Below are 20485 nucleotides of genomic sequence, written 5' to 3' on the forward strand. Positions count from 1 at the left end.
CTAACCTATAGCAGTTAACAATAATCATTGAAAGAGATGTAGAGCTATGTCCTCTTTTTTTTTTGTTTTGTTTTCCCCTTCCCTCTTCCTACAGGTAGATGGAGGTGAGGGTGTGCAGATAGCATCCATCTTCCATGTACCCCCGTAATATAAACGGCTGACATGTAGTCCACTAACAATGGGGGGGCCTAATAGTGTGTATTGGCGGAAGATTAGGATATAACGTTAGGATCATAATGTTCCTAATCTATGAGAACGTCTCAACTTGGACCATGGTTCAAGTCGCAGCATTCTAATCATAAAAGTGGTGGTGTGATTGAGCCGAGCTTTCAGGCTAAGCCGCAATAGTCCACTATTATGATACCCAGTGGGTGTGGCAGTGGCGGATATACACCTTATTCGCAAGCCTAAGTTTAAGTTTACGGGAATTAGTGATAAAAGTGGGATGGCAGGACATTCAGTCAGTTATATTATGCCCATAGAGGGCGCCCGCTGCCTTCGGTCCTATTGAAACTATTTTTCCCGCCTCAGTGTCTGACATCCATTTTCCCTCAGAACAAGGCCGACCTAGTATCCTGCCTCGACTCTGAGGGAACAGGAGATCCTCATGCACAAGCTTACATGGGTGTGCGTGCGTACCTCAAAAAACTATATTCAAAAACATAATGCCCTCCCCCCTCCTCCACAACAGCCTGCCTAAAGTCTGGCTGCAGTGCCCAACATACATTACCCGACATCAACCGGTGAAAAGGAAGGGAGAGGGGGCAACAAGGAAAAGTACATTGCAGGGGTATCAGGGTCAGTTCTAACAACTGTCATCCATATCCCATGGCAATACACTGTTCATGAGATGAAGGAAGAAAAGTCTTTGCAATCCCACTGGGTATGAAAGCTGTAGGTCGTAGGCTGCCATGTAAGAGTCACCATAGAGGAAAAATTACTTAGCGGGTAGTAGACGTGTGCTGCAATAGGGAGCAATTATCGGTCTCACTCAGCAGTGTCAATAGGTAAACAGGTAGTCTATATAAGAGCATCCATTGATAAAGCACCTAGTTTGTCTAAAATCAGTTCAGGACTAGGTACATTCTCACGTGTAAAATCCACAGATAGGAGCACTCAATAGTTTCTGTAGTCTCTGCGGACTCTCCGGGAACGGGGAGATTCGGCGGGACTGCGTCCTCTGTCATGACGAACTGAAGGAGGTCTATCACCCGAAGAAGATCTTCTTCTGCGAGGCCGAGTAGCTTGTGTTTCCATCTGGTCATCCACCGGTGGGGGCTTCTTGTTGGGATAATGGCGGTAGTCCGCATACCAGTTGGGGACGTCCACAAGGGAGATATCCAGGCTATTGCAAAACTGGCGAAGGTCTTCCAGCACTTTCAACAGTGCTGTCCTGCCTTGATGTGTGGCGCTTAAACAAAATGGAAACCGCCATCTATATTGGATGCCACGGGCACGTAAGACTTCAAGTAGCGGTTTCAGGTCCCTGCGGTGTTGCAATGTAATAGAGGACAAGTCTTGGAAAATCTGAATAGGCGCATCGCCATGTTGTAAATGTTGTCTGCCTCTCGCTTGTCTCAGAATGTCCTCCTTCAGTTTGAAATCCACAATATGACATTATATGTGCCTTGGGGGGTGCGTTTCTCTCCCTTTAGGGCGAAGTGCCCTATGAATCCTCTCCATCTCAATAGGGGTATCTCTCGGCCTGTTGAGGAGATCGTAAAACAGAGCTGTTACTTCAGGGGTCAGGTGTTCAGACTCAATGCCTTCCGGCATTCCTCGGATTCTAAGATTGTGTCTGATGCCACGGTTATCGAGATCTTCGATGTGCCACTGTGCTTCTCTTAGTTGCAGGGTGTGGTGATCTATTTTTCTAGTTGCTTTGCGTAAGACAGTATCATGTTGTGAGGTGATTTTCTCCACTTCCACTACTCTGCTGTTAAGTGTATGAATGTCCACCTTCAGCTCAGCAATTGCAGCTGACAGGGTGTCCTTTATGTCCGCAGCAATGGATTTTAAATCCTGGATGTTAAGATGTGGTTGCGGAGGACTATCCAGTTCTCCTGACAGCGCCTGAGGGGACAGTTGTGAGCTATGCGCCGATCCTGTGCCTGATCTGTGTGAGGCTGCTGCTGTAGTCTGTGAGGAGTTCTGGCGCGACGGCGCCATGTTACCTCGCTGGGACCTGAACATTTCAGGGATGTTCTGGCTCGGATTCCCGGTATTTTCGCGGGGAGATCGGGAACGCGAGGCGGAAGTGTGGCGGGATGCTGTCCCCATCGTTTTGTGTGTGAATAGCCCGTAAATACCTCCGGTAGAAGCGGTAAGAGAGAGGCAACGGCGGGAGCTATTCTCTCAGGCAGCCATCTCCCTGCTCGGCCAGACCACGCCCCCCACACTCCCCCTACTTGATCTCTTTGGTCCCCAAAGAGGCTTTAGCATCTATGTGGCTATATAAAACGGACAGAGGAGCCTCCCATCAGTTGTCGTATGGTGGGGAGCTGTCCTCAGCAGAAACCGGTCACCTACTTGAAGAAGATCTTGAATCTTTACTCTCAGATCAAAGTTCTTTTTGTTTCTGCTCTCCCTGGACCTTGAGGTGGCATGGGCCTGTCCACATACCCTCTATGAGAGGACTCTGATGTATGGTCCAGAGACGTTCCAAAGGCCAGATCCACTGGCAGCCGGGCTTCTCGACCAAACATTAAACAATAGGGTGAATAACCCGTGGCGTCACATTTGGTGCTATTATAGGCATGAACCAATGCAGCAATGTGTCTACTCCAGTGTGGCTTCTGCTTTGTGGTTAACGTGCCCAACATATTCAGGAGGGTCCGGTTGAACCTTTCTGGCTGAGGATCCCCTTGTGGGTGATAGGGTGTGGTCCTTGACCTCTGTATTCCCAATAACTCCAGTAGCTCTATTAATAGTCTACTTTCAAAGTCTCTTTCCTGGTCTGAGTGTATCCTTTGAGGTAATCCGTAATGTACAAAGAATTTCTCTACAAGAGCCTTTGCCACAGTGATTGGTTGCTGATCTCTAGTGGGAAAAGCCTGGGCATACCAGGTGAAGTGGCCTGTCATCACCAAGATGTCCCCTACTCCACTCAAGTCGTTTTCCAGACAGAGAAAATCTATGCAGACCAAATCCATTGGGCCCTGGCTTTCCAGATGCTCATTGAGGCAGCCCTTTGTCTTCAGCGTCTTCCGTTGTATGTACCTGAGGCAGGAATTACAGTAACTCTCCACTTCTTTCCTCATGTGGGGCCAGTAAAATCTGTCTTTTACTAATTGTAAAGTCCTTTCGGCTCCCAGGTGACCATGGTGGTCATGTAGAGCAATTAGAACCCTCTCTCTGTGCTTTTCCGGCAGGAGCAACTGCCACTTTTCTTCTAGATCATCGGAAGGGCTCCTTCGGTAGACCACTCCCTGTTGCAACTGCAACCGATCCCATTCTTTCAGCAACAGCCGGGCTTCCTTACAAGGACTCTTCTGGAGTACATCAGGTTGTTGGCGTTCCAATGTCTTCCTCACCAGTCCACACAATGGGTCTTCTTCCTGATCCTTCCTAAGATCCTTCCTGGACAGCTTGGGAAGACCTTCTTGCACCACTTGGGAGGCATTACAGTAACAACTTGGAACTCCTGCTGAAGATACTTCTACATCTTTGGCTCTGGCCCCCCCTTTCCACACATAGAGCCCTGACTCCTTCAGGAGTGAGTTGAGTCCAGTCTTCTGGGGAACTCAGGGGGTCATGTGGTCTTCTGGATAGAGCATCCGCATCTCGGTTACCAACTCCTGGTCTGTACTTCAGGCTAAAGGTAAAAGCCGAAAGGGCTGTGAGCCACCTGTGGCCAGTGGCATCCAGCTTGGCAGTAGTGAGCAAATAGGTGAGGGGGTTGTTGTCTGTCTTCACCACAAACTCAGCCCCATACAGGTAATTTTTTAGCTTGTCTACCACTGCCCATTTCAGAGCCAGGAACTCCAGCTTGTGAGTTGGATTGTTCTTTTCTGCAGGAATCAGGCTTCGGCTCACATAGGCAACGGGTCGCAAAGACCCTTCGTGTTCTTGGTAGAGCAATCCCCCCAGTCCGTCTCAGCTGGCATCCACATGGAGCTCGTAGGGCCTGGTAGGGTCTGCATAAGCCAACACCAGAGCAGTGGTAAGGCTCCATTTCAGTCGTCTAAAGACCTCTTTACACTCTGAGGCCCACTGACAGTGGATGGACTCTCTCTTTTTCCTGGGTACTTCTTTCAGCTTCCCGGACCGTTCTGAGTCTTCACCAGCCTCTTCCTGGTTCTTCAGGAACTCAGTGAGAGGATGGGCTATTTTTGCAAACCCTTCCACAACCCTTCTATAGTATGAGCAGAACCCCAAAATGACCTGAGTTCAGTCACGTTGGAGGGCCTGGGCCAAAAAGTGACAGCCCTCTTTAGACACGACATGTCCAAAATAAGTCACTGAGGGTTGATAGAACTGGCATTTTTCCATGGAAAGCTTCAAGCCCTCTTCGCAGAGTCTCTTCAGAATCTTTTCCAGACGTGCCTCATGCTCTTCCAATGTTCTCCCGAAGTACTCACTCCAAGTACTGTCTCAGAGCCACCTTGTCATGGTCACTCTTTAACCCTGTGGTTACTGATCTCCGGAATTTCCATTTTATGAGCTCAGCCCCAAAGTGATCTCCGAGTCCTTCCTCCTGTGTGGCTACCAACAGGCGATCTTTGAGTTCAATAGCCCGGAATAGAAAGTTTTGGGAGATCTCGTTATTGCCTTGTGTAATGTTCATCAGTTTATAATACAACTCGGGAGTATCTTCCTCCTCATAGTAGCTCTTCAAAACCCTCATAAACTGATTCAGGGCCAGTCCAGCCTTCCTTTCCAACATAGCTCTGATGCTAGACCTGGGACTGACAGCCTGGATTACTGCCTCCTTAATTTCAGAGTCTGAGTATCCTTTCTCTAGTCCCAATTCTAATTGGTGTGATAGACTGATGTAGGACAGTTTGTCTTTCTGCCCTTTTTCTCCTAGTTGACCGTCTATGCGTAAATCTTTCCGGATGGTTATTTCTTGCAAAGGGCCCAAAGGGTGCATCTTCTGCACTGGGCTAGGGCTCGCAGCCATTTGGCTAACAGGAGTACCTTCCTGAGAGGCGCGTGCTCCAGCAATGCGTTCAGCCATAAGTCTGGAGGCCTCCTGAAATTTCACATTCATTTCTTCAAAGTGTAGTTTCAGATCAGCTACCTGTTGTCCGGCTGCCTGCTGAGTAGAAACCCTTGTTTCATGACTTAAGGGTTCAAGCTACTTCTGAGTTGGAGAGTCCCACACTTTCTTACTAGGGTGAGTCAATAGAAATTCCGTTCTCTTAGACATTTTTATGCTAGCACCGTGGATGTTTTCAGTGATATCTTGCCTCCCCTCTATCAGCGTGTAGATGCAGTCAGTCTCATAGCCGGGCCTCACTGAGAACACATAAGCTTTTCTGTCTGGGGACAAGTTCTGTACCACCTCTTTAATTTCTTTCTCTCCCAAGCCACTTGCAGGAAGCTCAATAGCCACACTTGCCTCCGAGCATATTCCTTCTGCTTCACACCACTGGACTGCCTTATCGGGGTCCATGGTAACCAGTGGGGGTGGGGTCTCTGTTGAGTGACAGTGACAGCCCCCACATGTAGCACTGACCCCAGAAGGAGCTGCTAATTTGAATTTGGCCTGCACTCTTCAGAGAAACCCCCCTTTAGCATAACTCTGTCCCCTTGGCACAGCTGTGGTGCAATAATACAGTATAATATAAACAGTATAAGATACCTGTATCGATCCCTCAGGATCCTCTGGCTCCACCTGGTGGAAAAGACAGAAGCCACACAATTGTACTCTTAACCAGAGATACCTTTACTGAAAGTATAACAAGTAAGGGGTTACATGGATTGCACTGTCGTCCCAACGTAGAATGTAAGTACAGCATGAATCAACAGTCAACTACAATAAGCAATATACAAGTGTGCTATTATCTAGACCTGGGAGCTCCCATTATTTAAAGTTTTACGTGAGGCCTCACTTAAAGTACTTTCTCCTTTATCTTCGTTCTTCGCTAGCTTAAGTAGTTCCTCAGATATTTGTAATCCAAAGGGGTAAGTGAAAAAGTTAACTTAGAATGCTCCAGGTATAGTTCCAAGAACTTGTAATCACACTTGGGCGCTAGAATGAACTGGGCCTCAAGCCTACTCAGTGTCAGTTGCTCAGTTACGCTTCCATGGAACAACAGATTCCAGCAGGGCCTATGAGTGAGTCTAACTGTGTGCAATAGTAATAAACGGTAGGCTGCAACCCGCTCATCAACTGGATCAGAGTTCTGGATGATGACTTGAGTCCGGTAACTGCAGCTTGCTTCAGCTTAGACTGGGCCAGATGCTCTGTGTCGCACCGCAGACTGTATCTGGAGTTCCGCTACCCCGACAAGTGTCCCTTTTATACCCTACCCGGCATGCACTGCATATCAGAGTGTTCATGAGTAGGTCACACAGACTCCTGGGTGACAAAGGTCAAACCTCTTAGCGAAACAAACAGTACTTCCTATGAAAGTCTTTGTGTTTATAATAACCATTCTTGTGCATTACCAGATTTTGTCAATACATGGCGCCAAACACTGAGCCATCTCAATGTCCATAGATTTAACATTGACATATACATAACCACGTTAATAAATTAATATGTCCCCGCTACAAATAGCACATACCATGAGCAAGACTGTAGGCAAAGCAGACTTGCTGATATTTATGATTCACCACTGTAGATGTCAGCAAGGCAGAAAACACTGGTGCATAGGAGGAGCAAGTCAGAGCAGGCCGAGTAGTAACAGAGCGTCTGATAACACAGGAGAGTCAAGTCAGTCAGAAGTGTACTCTAGACTAGTGGTTCTTAACCCCAGGGCCATCTTAATAGTATCATGGGCCCCTGGGCAAAATAATGCTATGGGGTCCCTAGAATGGAGACAGCGCAGGTAAACAGACATCAAGTAGGTAGGAGGCAGACAAGCGGAGCTTCCCCTTTTGGGTGGAGCTCCGCATTAACTACATGAACAATCATTCTGTACAGCAAAGAAACAGTGGGAAAAATACCACATACATAAAGTAACAAAGCTGTCCTGTGCATATAATATATTTTCTAGATTGATGCCTCCTCAGCACTATAAACCCTCTACACCCTAGATATTCCCCCAGAACTCTGACCCCTCTACACCCCAGATATCCCCCCCCCACACTTTGACCCCTCTACACCCCAGATATCCCCCCAGCACTCTGACCCCTCTACACCCCAGATTTCCCCCAACACTCTGACCCCTCTACACCCCAGATTTCCCCTCAGCACTCTGACCCCTCTACACCCCAGATATCCACCCAGCACTCGGACCCCTCTACACCCCATATATCACCCCATCAATCTGACCCTTCTACACCCCAGATTTCCCCCCAGCACTCTGACCCCTCTACACCCCAGATATTCCCCCAGCACTCTGACCCATCTACACCCCAGATATCCTCCCAGCACTCTGACCCCTCTACATCCCAGATATCCCCCCAGCACGTCCGATCCCTCCAGACCTCAGATGTCCCTCCAGCACACTGAACCCTCTACACCCCAGAAATCCCCCCAGCACTGTGATCCCTCTACATCCTAGGTATCCCCCGAGCAGTCTGACCCCTCTACACCACAGATATCCCCCCAGCACTCTGACCCCTCTACACCCTAGATATCCCTCAGCACTATGACCCCGCTACACCCCAGATATCCCCCCCAACACTATGACCCCTCTACACCCCAGATATCCCCCCCAGCACTCTGATCCCTCTATACTCCAGATATCCCCCCAGCACTCTGACCTCTCTACACCCTAGATATCCCCCCAGTACTCTGACCCCTCTACAACCTAGATACTCCCCCCAGCACTGTTACCATATACCATAAGATACCCCCTGTATTGTTACCCCACTACATCCCTGATACCCCCTACACTGTGGCCTCTCTACATCCCTGATACCTCTACCACTATAGCCACCCAAGCTACCCAAAACATTGATACCCCCTATACACCCCACATCCCCCCTCAGCATTGTTTTCCCCCATACACCCTTGATATCCCCCAGCACCATTATTCCATCCATGTAGTACCTCTTTTCCAGTACATATAAACTTTTGGCTATGTGCCCACCTCTAGCACTGGACTCACCTATAGCAATCAAGCAGGCAGAAGGAGTGGCAGAGGAGGGAGCATACCTCTGGCATTCCAAGCTCTTTGGTGCAAACAGTGCCGGACAGCTGGGCTCACCATGACACCATCCACAATGTTACTTTCGCAGGTGGGCTCTCAGTGCTGCCGACTCAGCAGCTCCCACTCCAGCTCCTACCTGAGTCCCGAGCATTTAAGCTGGATGGGGCAGGGGCAGAGCATAACCGGTGCTCTGGTCCTGCCCCTTCCTGCTGGCTGTAAAATAGTATTGTTCTGCACAGCACGGCGCACCGCTGCCAGCCTGCCTCTCCTGTGTATCCATCACTCTCAGTGCCATCATGGGGCCCCCAATTTTGGGGCAGAGTGGGCTCAAGCACCAGCTGCTTTGGGGAAAGTGCAAGGGCCCCCACATGCAGCTGGGACCTCTGGGCAGTGCTCAGGTATGCCCATTTGTTAAGACAGCCATGCTCAACCCTGTTCTCAAGTACCCCCAACAGGCCATGTTTGCAGGTTTTCCTTTATCTTGCACAAGTGCTTTAAATCAGAGTCAACTGCTTGGTATTTCTGACAGCTATTTTACTTAAGAGAAATTCCCAAAACATGGCTTGCGAGGGTACTTGAGGACAGGGTGGAGAACCACTGGTCTAGATGAGCCAGGTCACACATGAGTAGATCAGAGTCCAGACGGTACACAATTACATCAAAGAGGGAGCAGGGTCAAAGCAAACTGAGTCACACACAGTTAATATTTATTATTATTATTATTATTATTATTATTATTATACAAGATTTATATAGCGCCAACAACATGGGCAAGCCAGGTCAAGCAAGAGCATACAAGGTAGCATCAACTATCACAAGCACTAATGGTGTGTACAACAGATATGTTAAAGGAGAAGTGTAGTCAAAGCTATTTTGGCTATACTACTCCTGGGGATCACAGGCTAAAGCCTGCTGTCGGCTGATGTTACAGAGATGGTCCAGGCTCGAGAAAGATCTCTGGGCCGGCAGCTGGCTGAGCCTCTCAGCGAGCCACCCCTCCACAGCTCAGCGCTCCAGTGAGCACTCAAGGGGCACAGAGTCACCAGCTCTCTGCTTACTGAAGGCCAAGAACTGAGTGATCTTACAGACGGCTGGGCACAGATGCAGCATTGGATTGATACTGCATCCAACTAGGTTGGTATATATATTTTTTTCTTTTTACAAGCCCATACTTCTCTTTTAAACATGAAGATCAAGGAGCTGGCCAATCATCATTTCAATGTAAGAGCCCTTATGCTTCACTTCAAATTGCTTCATACTTACAATATTTAGAAGGCTTAAGGTCTAACACATTGACTCTTCTCCAATACACTGTGAATGAAGGATACCGTGTTGACACCCTCTCAAGGGTTAGGGCCAAGCTACACTGAATTCATAGTTTGTTCTTAAAGTGGAGGGCCACCCTGAAAAACAAAAGTACATACAAATTTTGCAAAAAATCTGAAAAAAAAAGTTTTTTTTTTTTAAACTTACCAGAAATGCCTATTGCTAGGCATATCGTCCTAATCTGCCTCTTCCTACTCCGCGGTGATGTTCGGTCTTCTCTCCTCCGTGCGGCGTCTTCTGGGGAATGGGGCACTGTGTGTTCTGGGAACTGTGTGTCCCAGAACACAGCGCGTCCCATTCACAAAGCACTGTGCGACTCGCGCATGCGCAGTAGGAAACGGGCAGTGAAGTCGCAAGGCTCCACTGTCATGGTTATGCAATAGTTTGTCTGCTTACCTGTTCCCATGTGTTCATCTACAGACCAGCCGACCCTCACCTGTCTGCTTTTGTAATCCATCCTCTGCCATGGCTCCACCCTAGCTCCTATCAGGGAGATCTATATTAACCTATACACTGCAGGCCAACGCTGCTGATCAACCTTTGTGTGTTAGCTTCCTGTTACCTGCCGTGTGCTCTTCTGTTGGTCTGTTACCGACTTTAGCGTGTCCTTGACTATCCCTGTTTGTCTGTGATCCTGACCTTTTGGCGTGTCCCTGACTATTCCTGTCTGCTTGTGGCCCCCGACCTTGGCTTTATCCTTCACTATCCCTATCCTCCTGTTGCCTACTGTGGGTGTGAGCTGGGGGACCCTGGAGGTCGCGACCTGGAGCCAGTTGCAGCCAAGTCCATCCTCACCACTAGAGGCGCTGGTGAACACCTGCTGGCTCTTAGACTCAGCGCCCCAGGAAATCTTACGCTCTAACCGCAGTGGGATCTGTCTCCCATCTGCAGCAGTCAGCCGTAGGGGTCCACAACCTTGCGGTGCACTCCTCATCCCTACGATGTGTGCATCTGTCACCTCACCTCAAGGTGACCTGACAGTTTGATCAGCCATGGACCTGGCTGACGTGCTGCTTACTACAGTCGATCTGTTGCAGGGCTTAGTTCGCAGACTTGAGACCCAAGAATCGCATCAGACCCAGTTGATGCGATTCCTTCAAAATCTGGCTTCGCGCTTCGAGCAGCTACAGGCTTCCTTGGGAACCCTGAACCTGCAGCCTCAAGTACTGTTAGCAGCTGCACCTATCGCACCAGTCGCATCCACACATGCATTATTACTGCCAGCTCCGTCCCGTTTCTCTGGGGACTCCAAGGCTTGCAGGGGGTTCCTTAGCCAGTGCACTATTCATTTTGAGCTTCAGCCCCAAAACTTCCTGTCCGATCGGGCAAAAGTAGCATATATCATATCCCTCCTGTCCGGCGAGGCGCTAGCTTGGGCTGCCCCTCTGTGGGAACTGAATGATCCAGTGGTTTTTAGCCTGTCTGATTTCTTGAAACTTTTTCAGAATATCCTCGAGGAACCGGGTCGTGTCTCCTCAGCGGCTAGCACTCTTTTACGTCTCCGTCAAGAGTCCGCGTCTGTGGGACAGTATGCTTTTCATTTCCGTATCCTCACAGCTGAATTGAGGTGGAATAATGAGGCCCTAGTTGCAACCTTTTTACATGGCCTCTCTGATAGAGTGAAGGATGAATTAGCAGGAAGATCCCTTCCTGCTGATCTGGACAGTGTCATCATCTTGTGTAACCAGATCGATATTCGCTTTCAGGAGAGGGCCCTGGAAAAAAGATGCCAGCACTCCCCGTTCTTTAGGCAGCCTGAGCCCCCAGTCCCTTCTCTTCGATCCGAGGAGCACCCCCTGCCTACCGAGGAACCTATGCAGTTGGGCTAGACTAAGTTATCTCCCGAAGAACGCACTAGGCGCAGAACTTTGGGCCTATGCCTCTATTGTGGGGGCAAAGGTCATTTCCGTGACACTTGTTCTCTTCGTCCGGAAAAACGCTCAGGGCTAATACATCTGGAAGGTGGAGTATTAAATAAATTAAATATCACCTTCACCTTCTCGTCTTCTCCTTTCCGTGTTGCTTCATTTCGGTGCTTCCTCTCGTTCGGTCTCAGCGCATCTGGATTCCGGAGTCGCTTCCAATTTCATGGATTGGGAAACTGCATCCTCCATGAGGCCTCGTAAGAGGGAGGGTACTGTCGTGGTTATGTAATAGTTTGTCTGCTTACCTGTTCCCATGTGTCCATCTAGAGACCAGCCGACCCTCACCTTTCTGCTTTTGTAATCCATCCCCTGGCATGGCTCCACCCTAGCTCCTATCAGGGAGCTCTATATTAACCTATACACTGCAGGCCAACGCTGCTGATCAATCTTTGTGTGTTAGCTTCCTGTTACCTGCCGTGTGCTCTTCTGTTGGTCTGTTACCAACTTTGGCGTGTCCTTGACTATCCCTGTTTGTCTGTGATCCTGACCTTTTGGCGTGTCCCTGACTATTCCTGTCTGCTTGTGGCCCCGACCTTGGCTTTGTCCCTAACTATCACTATCCTCCTGTTGCCTACTGTGGGTGTGAGCTGGGGGACCCTGGGGGTCGCGACCTGGAGCCAGTTGCAGCCAAGTCCATCCTCACCACTAGAGGTGCTGGTGAACACCTGCTGGCTCTTAGACTCCGCGCCACAGGGAATCTTACGCTCTAACCCCAGTGGGATCTGTCTCCCGTCTGCAGCAGTCAGCCGTAGGGGTCCACAACCTTGCGGTGCACTCCTGATCCCTACGGTGTGCATCTGTCACCTCGCCTCAAGGTGACCTCACATCCACTGCCTGTTTCCCTTAGTTGGAATGGTGGCGCCGGGACCCGAGAGCCAAGGGACGTGTCAGCCTCGGGCGGCCGACATCACAGGCACCCTGGACAGGTAAGTCTGCTTATTAAAAGTCAGCAGCTACAGTGTTTGCAGCTGCTGACTTTAAAAAAATTTAAGCCGGCCCTCCTCTTTAATCTTCATGGTTGAATCACTCTGGGCATCATTGAACCCCAACACTGAGGAATCTTGGGGGCAGTATAGAAGTACTGGGGATTGGTATCTCTGGACTGTATTGCAGCCTGAACTGATTTTTGGATTTCTACTGTGCTTTGAGATAGAACATCATGCTCACAAAATACATTTCACTCTTACTATGCAGACATTCTACCATTTTATTGCTGGAAGTTAAGGTTATATTAGTGCTTTCTTTTTTCTCTTTATATTCAAAGACATGGAGTGATAAATTAATGGAATCAGCAGAGAGATGGGCAAAAACATGCAATTTAAACCACAGTGAAGTAAAAGACAGAAACGATGATGGTAAGACATGGTGAGATATAATTGACAGTGTTGTCTACACAATGTACTCAGCTAGATTAGGTAGATAGCAATACAATTCATGTTAAAGTCTTGATTCAGGAAATAGTGATTTCAGCTTTCAGTAGTCTGTGGATGGCAGTGAGACTCTATTTTATACTGTAATTGCTTGATACTTTTATAGTATTAAAAATATAAGTAAAAAACAAAAATTTCATAAATGTCTATCTATCTACTGTATCTGTCTATCTACAAAAAAGTCCAATCTGCAGCTCCTCAATCACATTCTCAAAGACCAGATATTAGCAACACCTAAATCACTCTAATTGAAGGCATAATTTGGTCTAACATTAGAGCTAATATTACGGAGATACATGACAGTGTTCTTGGATACTTCATATTGATGCCTGTAAAAGAAAAATGAGAAACGAGACATAAAATAAAAATAAAAAAATACAAAAACAGATGTAAATCTGAATCTTTGTTCAGTCCCTTAGGAAAAATAGTGTCAAGTTGTGAAATCCACCACACTTCCCTCTCAGTCATGGCATTTGATCAATTACTATGAATCTTAAGTGGGCTACAGTGTGGCAACATTTCTTAAATAACTTAGCAACTGGTGACTGTGGCAAACAAATAGAGGATTTATGTTGGGATAGCCTATACTTATTTTCTGACTGTCTGTCCCACATAATATAACCCACATGGACTATGGTTGAGGTGCTGTAGATTGGACTTACAAATAAAACAGCTCAGAAAAGTCCAATTTGTTTTATTTAATAAATTCAGTTTGCTATTTTAACATACTACACCATTGGAGGTTCCCCCTTTCTTTCCTGTTTTGCCCAGGTGAGCTGTACTTTACTGTGGATATAGAGGTGGATGTGGTGGCTTGTATTAAACCAGTTGCAGGGACGGAGGGCCCCCTGGTGGTATAGACTGGAATAGAGCAGGAGGCCATCTAACACAATTGTGTGCTAATATAACCAAGCCGTGGAATTATAGGGACAGAAGGCCCCCTGGTGGTGGATATTGAGACAAACAAGGAGGTTATCCAAAATGATGCTCATATAACTAAGGAGTGGAGGTGAGAGTTCTGTGAGCTCATTATTGGATTACATCTTTATCAGAGTGCTTTCTTCATATTTGCGGGAGTTTTGTTATATATGACAACATAAGAACACCATTTTTGAGACTTTTTATATAATCTTTATGTATTAAGCAAATTCATTTTACAGACATATCTCTTTTATCTATGGATGTTTTTTGAGTGCCTTTTACATAATATTTTCTCACGATTTATATTTTAGGTTTATACACTCATACCATTGCGCAGGATCACTATATATTTATTTATCTATTTTTTTGTGTTATGTGGACGCTATCAGATTCTGCTGCAGGTTTTTAGCACTGTGTTGCATTTTACCATATTTCATCTATTTTTTACACTTGTGTGATTCAGGTATTTACATAAATACATATATATATTTTTAATAATCTTGGGTGTAAGAATTTTGGGGTATTTTTGCTTTTTGACTACTTTAGTGCACTTATCTATTCAGGCACTTTTAATAGAACTATTATTTTTCGGAATTATCACAAACACTTTAGCGTTTAATTGTCTGCACTGGGGTTTGTGAATAACACCCCCCCCCCCCCCTTTTTGCAATTGCATCTTTCATAAAATTTCTACTTTTATTTATTTTTTCCTTATTATCCATTTACAATATAGGATAGACTATTTATATTCGTGTTTTCTATATATAGTAGAGCGAAGACCACTGTTGCTGCTTTACACTATCTGTGTGTAATAATACAATTTGTTTGATGATCTGAGTCATTTAAGTGTGACAAATATGCAAAAAAAGTATAAAAAAATCAGAATGGGGCAAATATTTTTTCACAGCATTGTGTGTGTGTATATATATATATATATATATATATATATATATATATATATATATAGAGAGAGAGAGAGAGAGCGAGAGAGAGATATATATCTATAGATGTATACAGATATATACAGTGCCCTGAAAAAAAGGTAAATGTATTTTATTGGGATTTTATGTGATAGACCAATACAAAGTGTCACATAAGTGTGAAGTGGAAGAAAAATGATAAATTGTTTTCATCAGTGGTAGCCCATCCATTAGGGGCACATGGGCAGGGTCACAGGGTGATTAGAGCCAGGGGCTCTTAAAGGCTTCAAAAAAAGGGTGGGCTCGGGGAGTAGAGCACTGCACCTCGAACCCAACCAGTTGTGTGAGAATAGTGAATGAATATTCGCTATTTTCACACTGATCCTCCTCCTGGCCAATCGGGAAGCGGGTCTTGAGACCCTTCACCCAATTGGCTGAAAGGAGAGGCAATCCTATTGGATGCCTAGGAGGAAGAGGGAGGAGCCGCACAGCGGGAGCTGCCAAAACACCACCATGATGGAGAGAGGACACAGAAGCCACTGACCGTTGCCCGCCACCTAGATTGGGTAAGTGCCATACCAACCCGCAGACAGCAGGTAGGGGGAGTGCTGTGGCCCCCCCAGAAAAAAAAAACACTAGCCTTTTGTTTTCATCGTTTTTTTACAAATAAATATCTAAATAGTGTGCCGTGCATTTCTATTCATTCCCCTTAGTCAACCAGCTTTCACTGCAATTTAAGCTGCAAGTCTTTTGGGGTATGTCTCTACCAGCTTTGCACGTCTAGAGAGTGAAATTTTTGCCCATTATTCTTTGCAAAATAGCTCAAGCTCTGTCAGATTGGATGGAGAGCATCTATGAACAGAATTTCCAAGTCTTGTCACAGATTCTCAATTGGATTTAGGTCTGGACTTTGACTGGGCCATTCTAACACATGAATATGCTTTGATCTAAGCCATTCCATTGTTGCTCTGGCTGTAGTTTAGGGTCATTGTCCTGCTGGAAGGTAACCCTCCACCCTAAGTCTTTTTCAGGCTCTAACAGATTTTTTTCTCATGCCCTGTACACACGGTCAGAGTTTCCGATGGAAAATGTACAATCGGACTGTGTTGTCGGAAATTCCTATCGTGTGTGGGCTCCATCAGACTTTTTCCGTCTGAATTTCCGACACACTAAGTTTGAGATGTGGATCTAAAATTTTCCAACAACAAAATCCGATCGTTTAAATTTCGATCATGTGTATACAATTCCGATGCACAAAGTGCCACGCATGCTCAGAATAAATTACGAGACAAATGCTACTGGCCTCTTTATAGTTCCGTCGTACATGGTTTACGTCACCTCGTTCTGAGCGATCAGATTTTCCGACAACTTTGTGCAATCGTGTGCATGCAAGACAAATTTGGGCAAAAATCTGACCATGTGTACAGGGCATAAGACTCCAACCTGCCCTTTAACTCTGACCAGCATCCCTAAACCTGCTGAGGAAAAGCATTTCACAACATGATGCTCCCACCACCATTTTTCACGATGGGGATGGTGTGTTCAGGGTGATGTGCAGTGTAATGCCACGTACACACGAGTGTACTTTACGGCAGAAAAGGTCAGACGGAACGATTCCATTGGACATTCCACTTCTGTGTGGGTTTTATCTGACTTTTTTCCAAAATTCTGATGGACCTAGAAATAGAACATGTTTCAAATCTTTCTGCCAGAACCAGTTCCTATCGAGAAAAACGTTCGTCTGTATGCTGTTCTGACAGACCAAAAACAACTCTGAAGCAAGTACGGGACAGAAGTGCTCGGTCTGGTAAAACTAGTGTTCGTATTGGAGCTAGCACATTCCTCACGCTGCAAATTCTGTGATCGTTTAATGCAGCGCATTATTGTCTTCTTTATAATGCTAGAAGAACGAAGTTGTTTTGCTGCTCATATTCACACAGAGTTCTCACAAACAGATTTCTGGATTATTTCTCATGATCTCATGAATAATATCGTATTTTTTAAAAGCCTGATCTCCATAATAATGTTTACAATTTTTTGTTAGTCATCTTTTCTTATTTTTGATTTCATCGAGATCTTTTTCTAGGATTATTTAAAAATTATTTTCTACTGATCTCCATATTTTTTGTTATTACCACAATAATATTATTTTTATTTTTTTTGGAACCTCAAGGAGGTTGGTGTCCCTTATTAATTTGACATTGTCTTTTAGAAATGTATTTGAATAAAAACACATAGGCAAGTATTTTCAAAAAATAAAATATTAATTTATTCTGGTTAACAAAATAAAGATGAAGGCAACGCTGGAAAAACTGCTGGAATTTGTGAAGCTTTTTAGCCCCAGGGCACACATCAAGTCTGTGAAAAAGAAAATTGGGATCTTGAGGAGTCCATATCATAGGGAGCACAATCTGGTCCAGGAATCCCAGAGATCAAGACCAGCAGCAGATGACATATATGTCCCCAGGCTGTGGTATTACACAGCCTGCGTCTTCTGCCAGACCAGACTGAACCCAGGTCATCAGTTTCTTCTCTTGGCTAAAGCCTTCCCTCTACGCTGCCCTGCAGCCTTCCCTGCAGCCTTCCTTGGAGGCTGTGGCTCTGGTGGTGGACCTGTGGCAGGAGGAGTAGGAAGGGCTTGCTCAGATATCTGGCTGATCTCAGTTATCTGGCTCCTGAGCCCCTTCTGAAAGGCATCAAAAATAATTCTCTCACAGATAAAGCGTTGGCCCTTCTCCAATCGAGCAGTCTGGCGGCTATATAGCAGCCATAGGCCTCTTCAGGGTTGAGGGGGCTCCTGAGGGCATTCATAGCTTCCCTAATGAGGCGCAGTGATGCCTCCTCTGTCACGTCCCCTTCCTGGGCCTTTTTGTTTGAAGGCGGACCAGGCTCCTACTGGGCCCAGTCACCTCCTGGCTGACAAAGAGCATGGCCTTCTCCTGGCTGTCACTGGGCCCAGCCTCCTCCTGCCTGCCACTTTCCACACCTTCCTCCTGGCTGAATTCATCCTGTGTATAAAAAAGAGACATAGTTTTAGTTTTTGGTTCATCAATCACACACAATTTTCAGCTCATGACTTGCAAATTCAATGTTAATACATATAAAAGAGTATCATTCTGACCCCAGAATTTTTTCAAGCTGGTGACAAACATTTTTGGCCACTACTGTCAATTGATATGAATAAATATTTTGGATAAAATCATTAATAGGTAATCAATTATAACATCTAGTTAACATCATTAATATTAGGACACTAAATATGTAGAAAAATAATATACCTGGCTCCAGCTGGGCGCATCCGCTTCTTCCTGGATGGAAGGCCCAGGTTGTTCCTCGTCAGCCTCTGCTGGGGTGGAGGGAAGGGTGGAGGGAAGGGTCGAAAGAGATCCAATGGCTTCAGTCTGGTCATCAAGAAAACTCAGTTTTTGGAAGTATCACAGATTGGGTACATATACATCATCTGCTGATGCTCATGATTTGAGGGAAGCCTGGATCTTATTGTGCTCCTTTCTGTACATGTTCCTCAAGATCCCAATTTTAATTTCCAAAAACGTAATGGTTGCTTCTGGGATCCAAGTCTGCACAAAGGCCAGAAGTTGCTCCAGCGCTGCCTACCTTACTTGTTTGTTGTAATAAAACCTGTGTTTAACCTCACACAGATTCCTCATCTCCCTGTACTTGTCAATAAATTGGGACATAAATTCAGGGTCCTTAAACTTATTTTTTTCTGTAAGACAATACACAAGACAAAAACACTAATATTAGCCTAAACTCTCATAATCTTATCCCAACATAGGCCTCAATCTTTAAGCAGTATTGACCACTGATGTTCAAAAATTGTTAAAAAATGACCATTGTTTTGGAAGCTCGCAGCTTCCGTTCCTCTTTGCTCTGCACACATATGACACATGCGTGTTAGCTTTATATACACTGCGCAAGCGTGAAACTCCGCCTGCGTCACCCGCCCCTGATGTTCTTTTTCACAAATATTGCACAGTAGGAACAACATGGCGGAGACACAGCAGGTTAATTATTCCAGTAACAAGGAAATCCCAGAGCTTGAAATGTCCCGATCCAGGAAGAGGAGATTTAAAGCCTCCAATATAGCCTTTGAAGAAATGCTGGAGATGGTGGACATCTTGCGGAGGAATGATTATTATGGGAAGCATGGACCGTCCACCCATCCAAATTTGCTCAATGCCAAAATCACGTCAAAAGTTGTGAAGACTCTGCATCAGAATTGTGGGGTACAACGCTACAAAGACCAATTAAGGAAACGCTGGTCTTAAACTGAAGGAGCCGGATCAGTACAGAAGAAAGAAAGTGCTTAAAAAAAGTAAGTACTTGTCTTATGTTCCTATTCTGATTATCAACTTGCATGCTGCTCCATGTGCTTTTCTTTACTGTTGTACAGTTTTAAATGGCTATTTTCATGTTCGTGGACACAGTAATCGTTTGTAGGAAACATAGTTTGATAATATATATGGTGTATTTAGTTGATACAGGGTTTAAACAAAATTTTTGTCTTTCTAATTTGTCTTATTAAAAGAAGTTTAGAACATTGTTGCCTTGATGTCTTTGAAACTAGAATGAATAGCGAACTTTATTCAGTGGAATGTAAGGAGAGAAAACTCAGCAGCTGTTTACACGTCTGGACTCAGGAGCACTACTGTGGGACACCAGAGAACATTTTTTAGGGTAACCCACACAGCTGCTCCAGGGGATACTTGGGGTGTCTCCATCTGTGAAACTTGGCCAAAAAAGGTAAGTATTGCAGTTTGGTTTAAAGGGAATTGTAATCATGTTTTCAACTTGGATCTCTTCCCAAACAGACAATTGTACACCACTTCAAAGCAATGTTTCATATTCCTAATTCTGGACTCCAATATCTGTGTGCTTTGTATACCTTTTGGTTCATTCTCATAGGGGAGAAAAGACTCAGAGGACACCACTCAGAGGACACCAGGGACCCCCCACATCACCATGAAGGGGAAATCCGCCCAAGCACCCACGAGGATCTGGAGGATGGAGAGGTGGAGGAAGTGGGCGAGATTGTCACTCAAACAGGTGAGTGTCTGACACCCCAGCTTCAGGTAATCTATGTATGTTAGCATATTTATAATACATGTTTTTTAACCAATTTTTAGGTGATGTGCTGGTTGTTGAACAGCAAGCTGAACCTTTCACAAGTGACATCGCACAAAGGATAGACATTATAAGGAAGAAATTGCATGTTACAGATGAAGAACATGATAGATGTGTTGGGGAGAATATAAATTGCTTTCAAATCTCATCCATTTTCCTATTTGTTGAACTAAAAAAAACATTTTATTTTTACATTTTAAAAGCCAAATTTTGAAGATGCACATGGTGTGTCAACATGTGCTATCTTCCATCAGGGGATCTCAATGTACGTGTTTTGTGGGTGCAACCCCTTCCTCATAACTAGGGATGAGCCGAACACCCCCCGGTTCGGTTTGCACCAGAACTTTTGAACGGACCGAAAATTCGTATGAACTTTAGAACCCCATTAAAGTCTATGGGATTCGAACGTTCAAAATCAAAAGTGCTAATTTTAATGGCTAATATGCAAGATATTGTCCTAAAAAGGGTTTGGGGGCCGTTTTTTTGGGATCACTAATTTTAATGACGATTAAAGTGAAAAAAAGGTGAAATATTCCTTTAAATATCATGCC

At 45.5% G+C, this 20485-nt stretch overlaps 1 protein-coding gene across 1 annotated transcript in view; it reads left to right on the plus strand.

Annotated features, from left to right (window-relative positions):
• Nucleotides 1-20485, plus strand: part of LOC143986775 (cysteine-rich secretory protein 2-like) — a 248508-nt gene that overhangs the window by 11627 nt on the left and 216396 nt on the right. The window contains exon 3 of the mRNA XM_077485181.1: nucleotides 12783-12873. Coding sequence (XP_077341307.1) covers nucleotides 12783-12873 — 91 coding nt within the window. The remainder of the gene's footprint in view (nucleotides 1-12782; nucleotides 12874-20485) is intronic.

This window comes from Lithobates pipiens, unplaced genomic scaffold (genome assembly GCF_037356315.1).
Source record: "Lithobates pipiens isolate NorthernLeopardFrog02 unplaced genomic scaffold, aLitPip1_a1.2 Scaffold_18, whole genome shotgun sequence".
Lineage (NCBI taxonomy): Eukaryota > Metazoa > Chordata > Amphibia > Anura > Ranidae > Lithobates > Lithobates pipiens.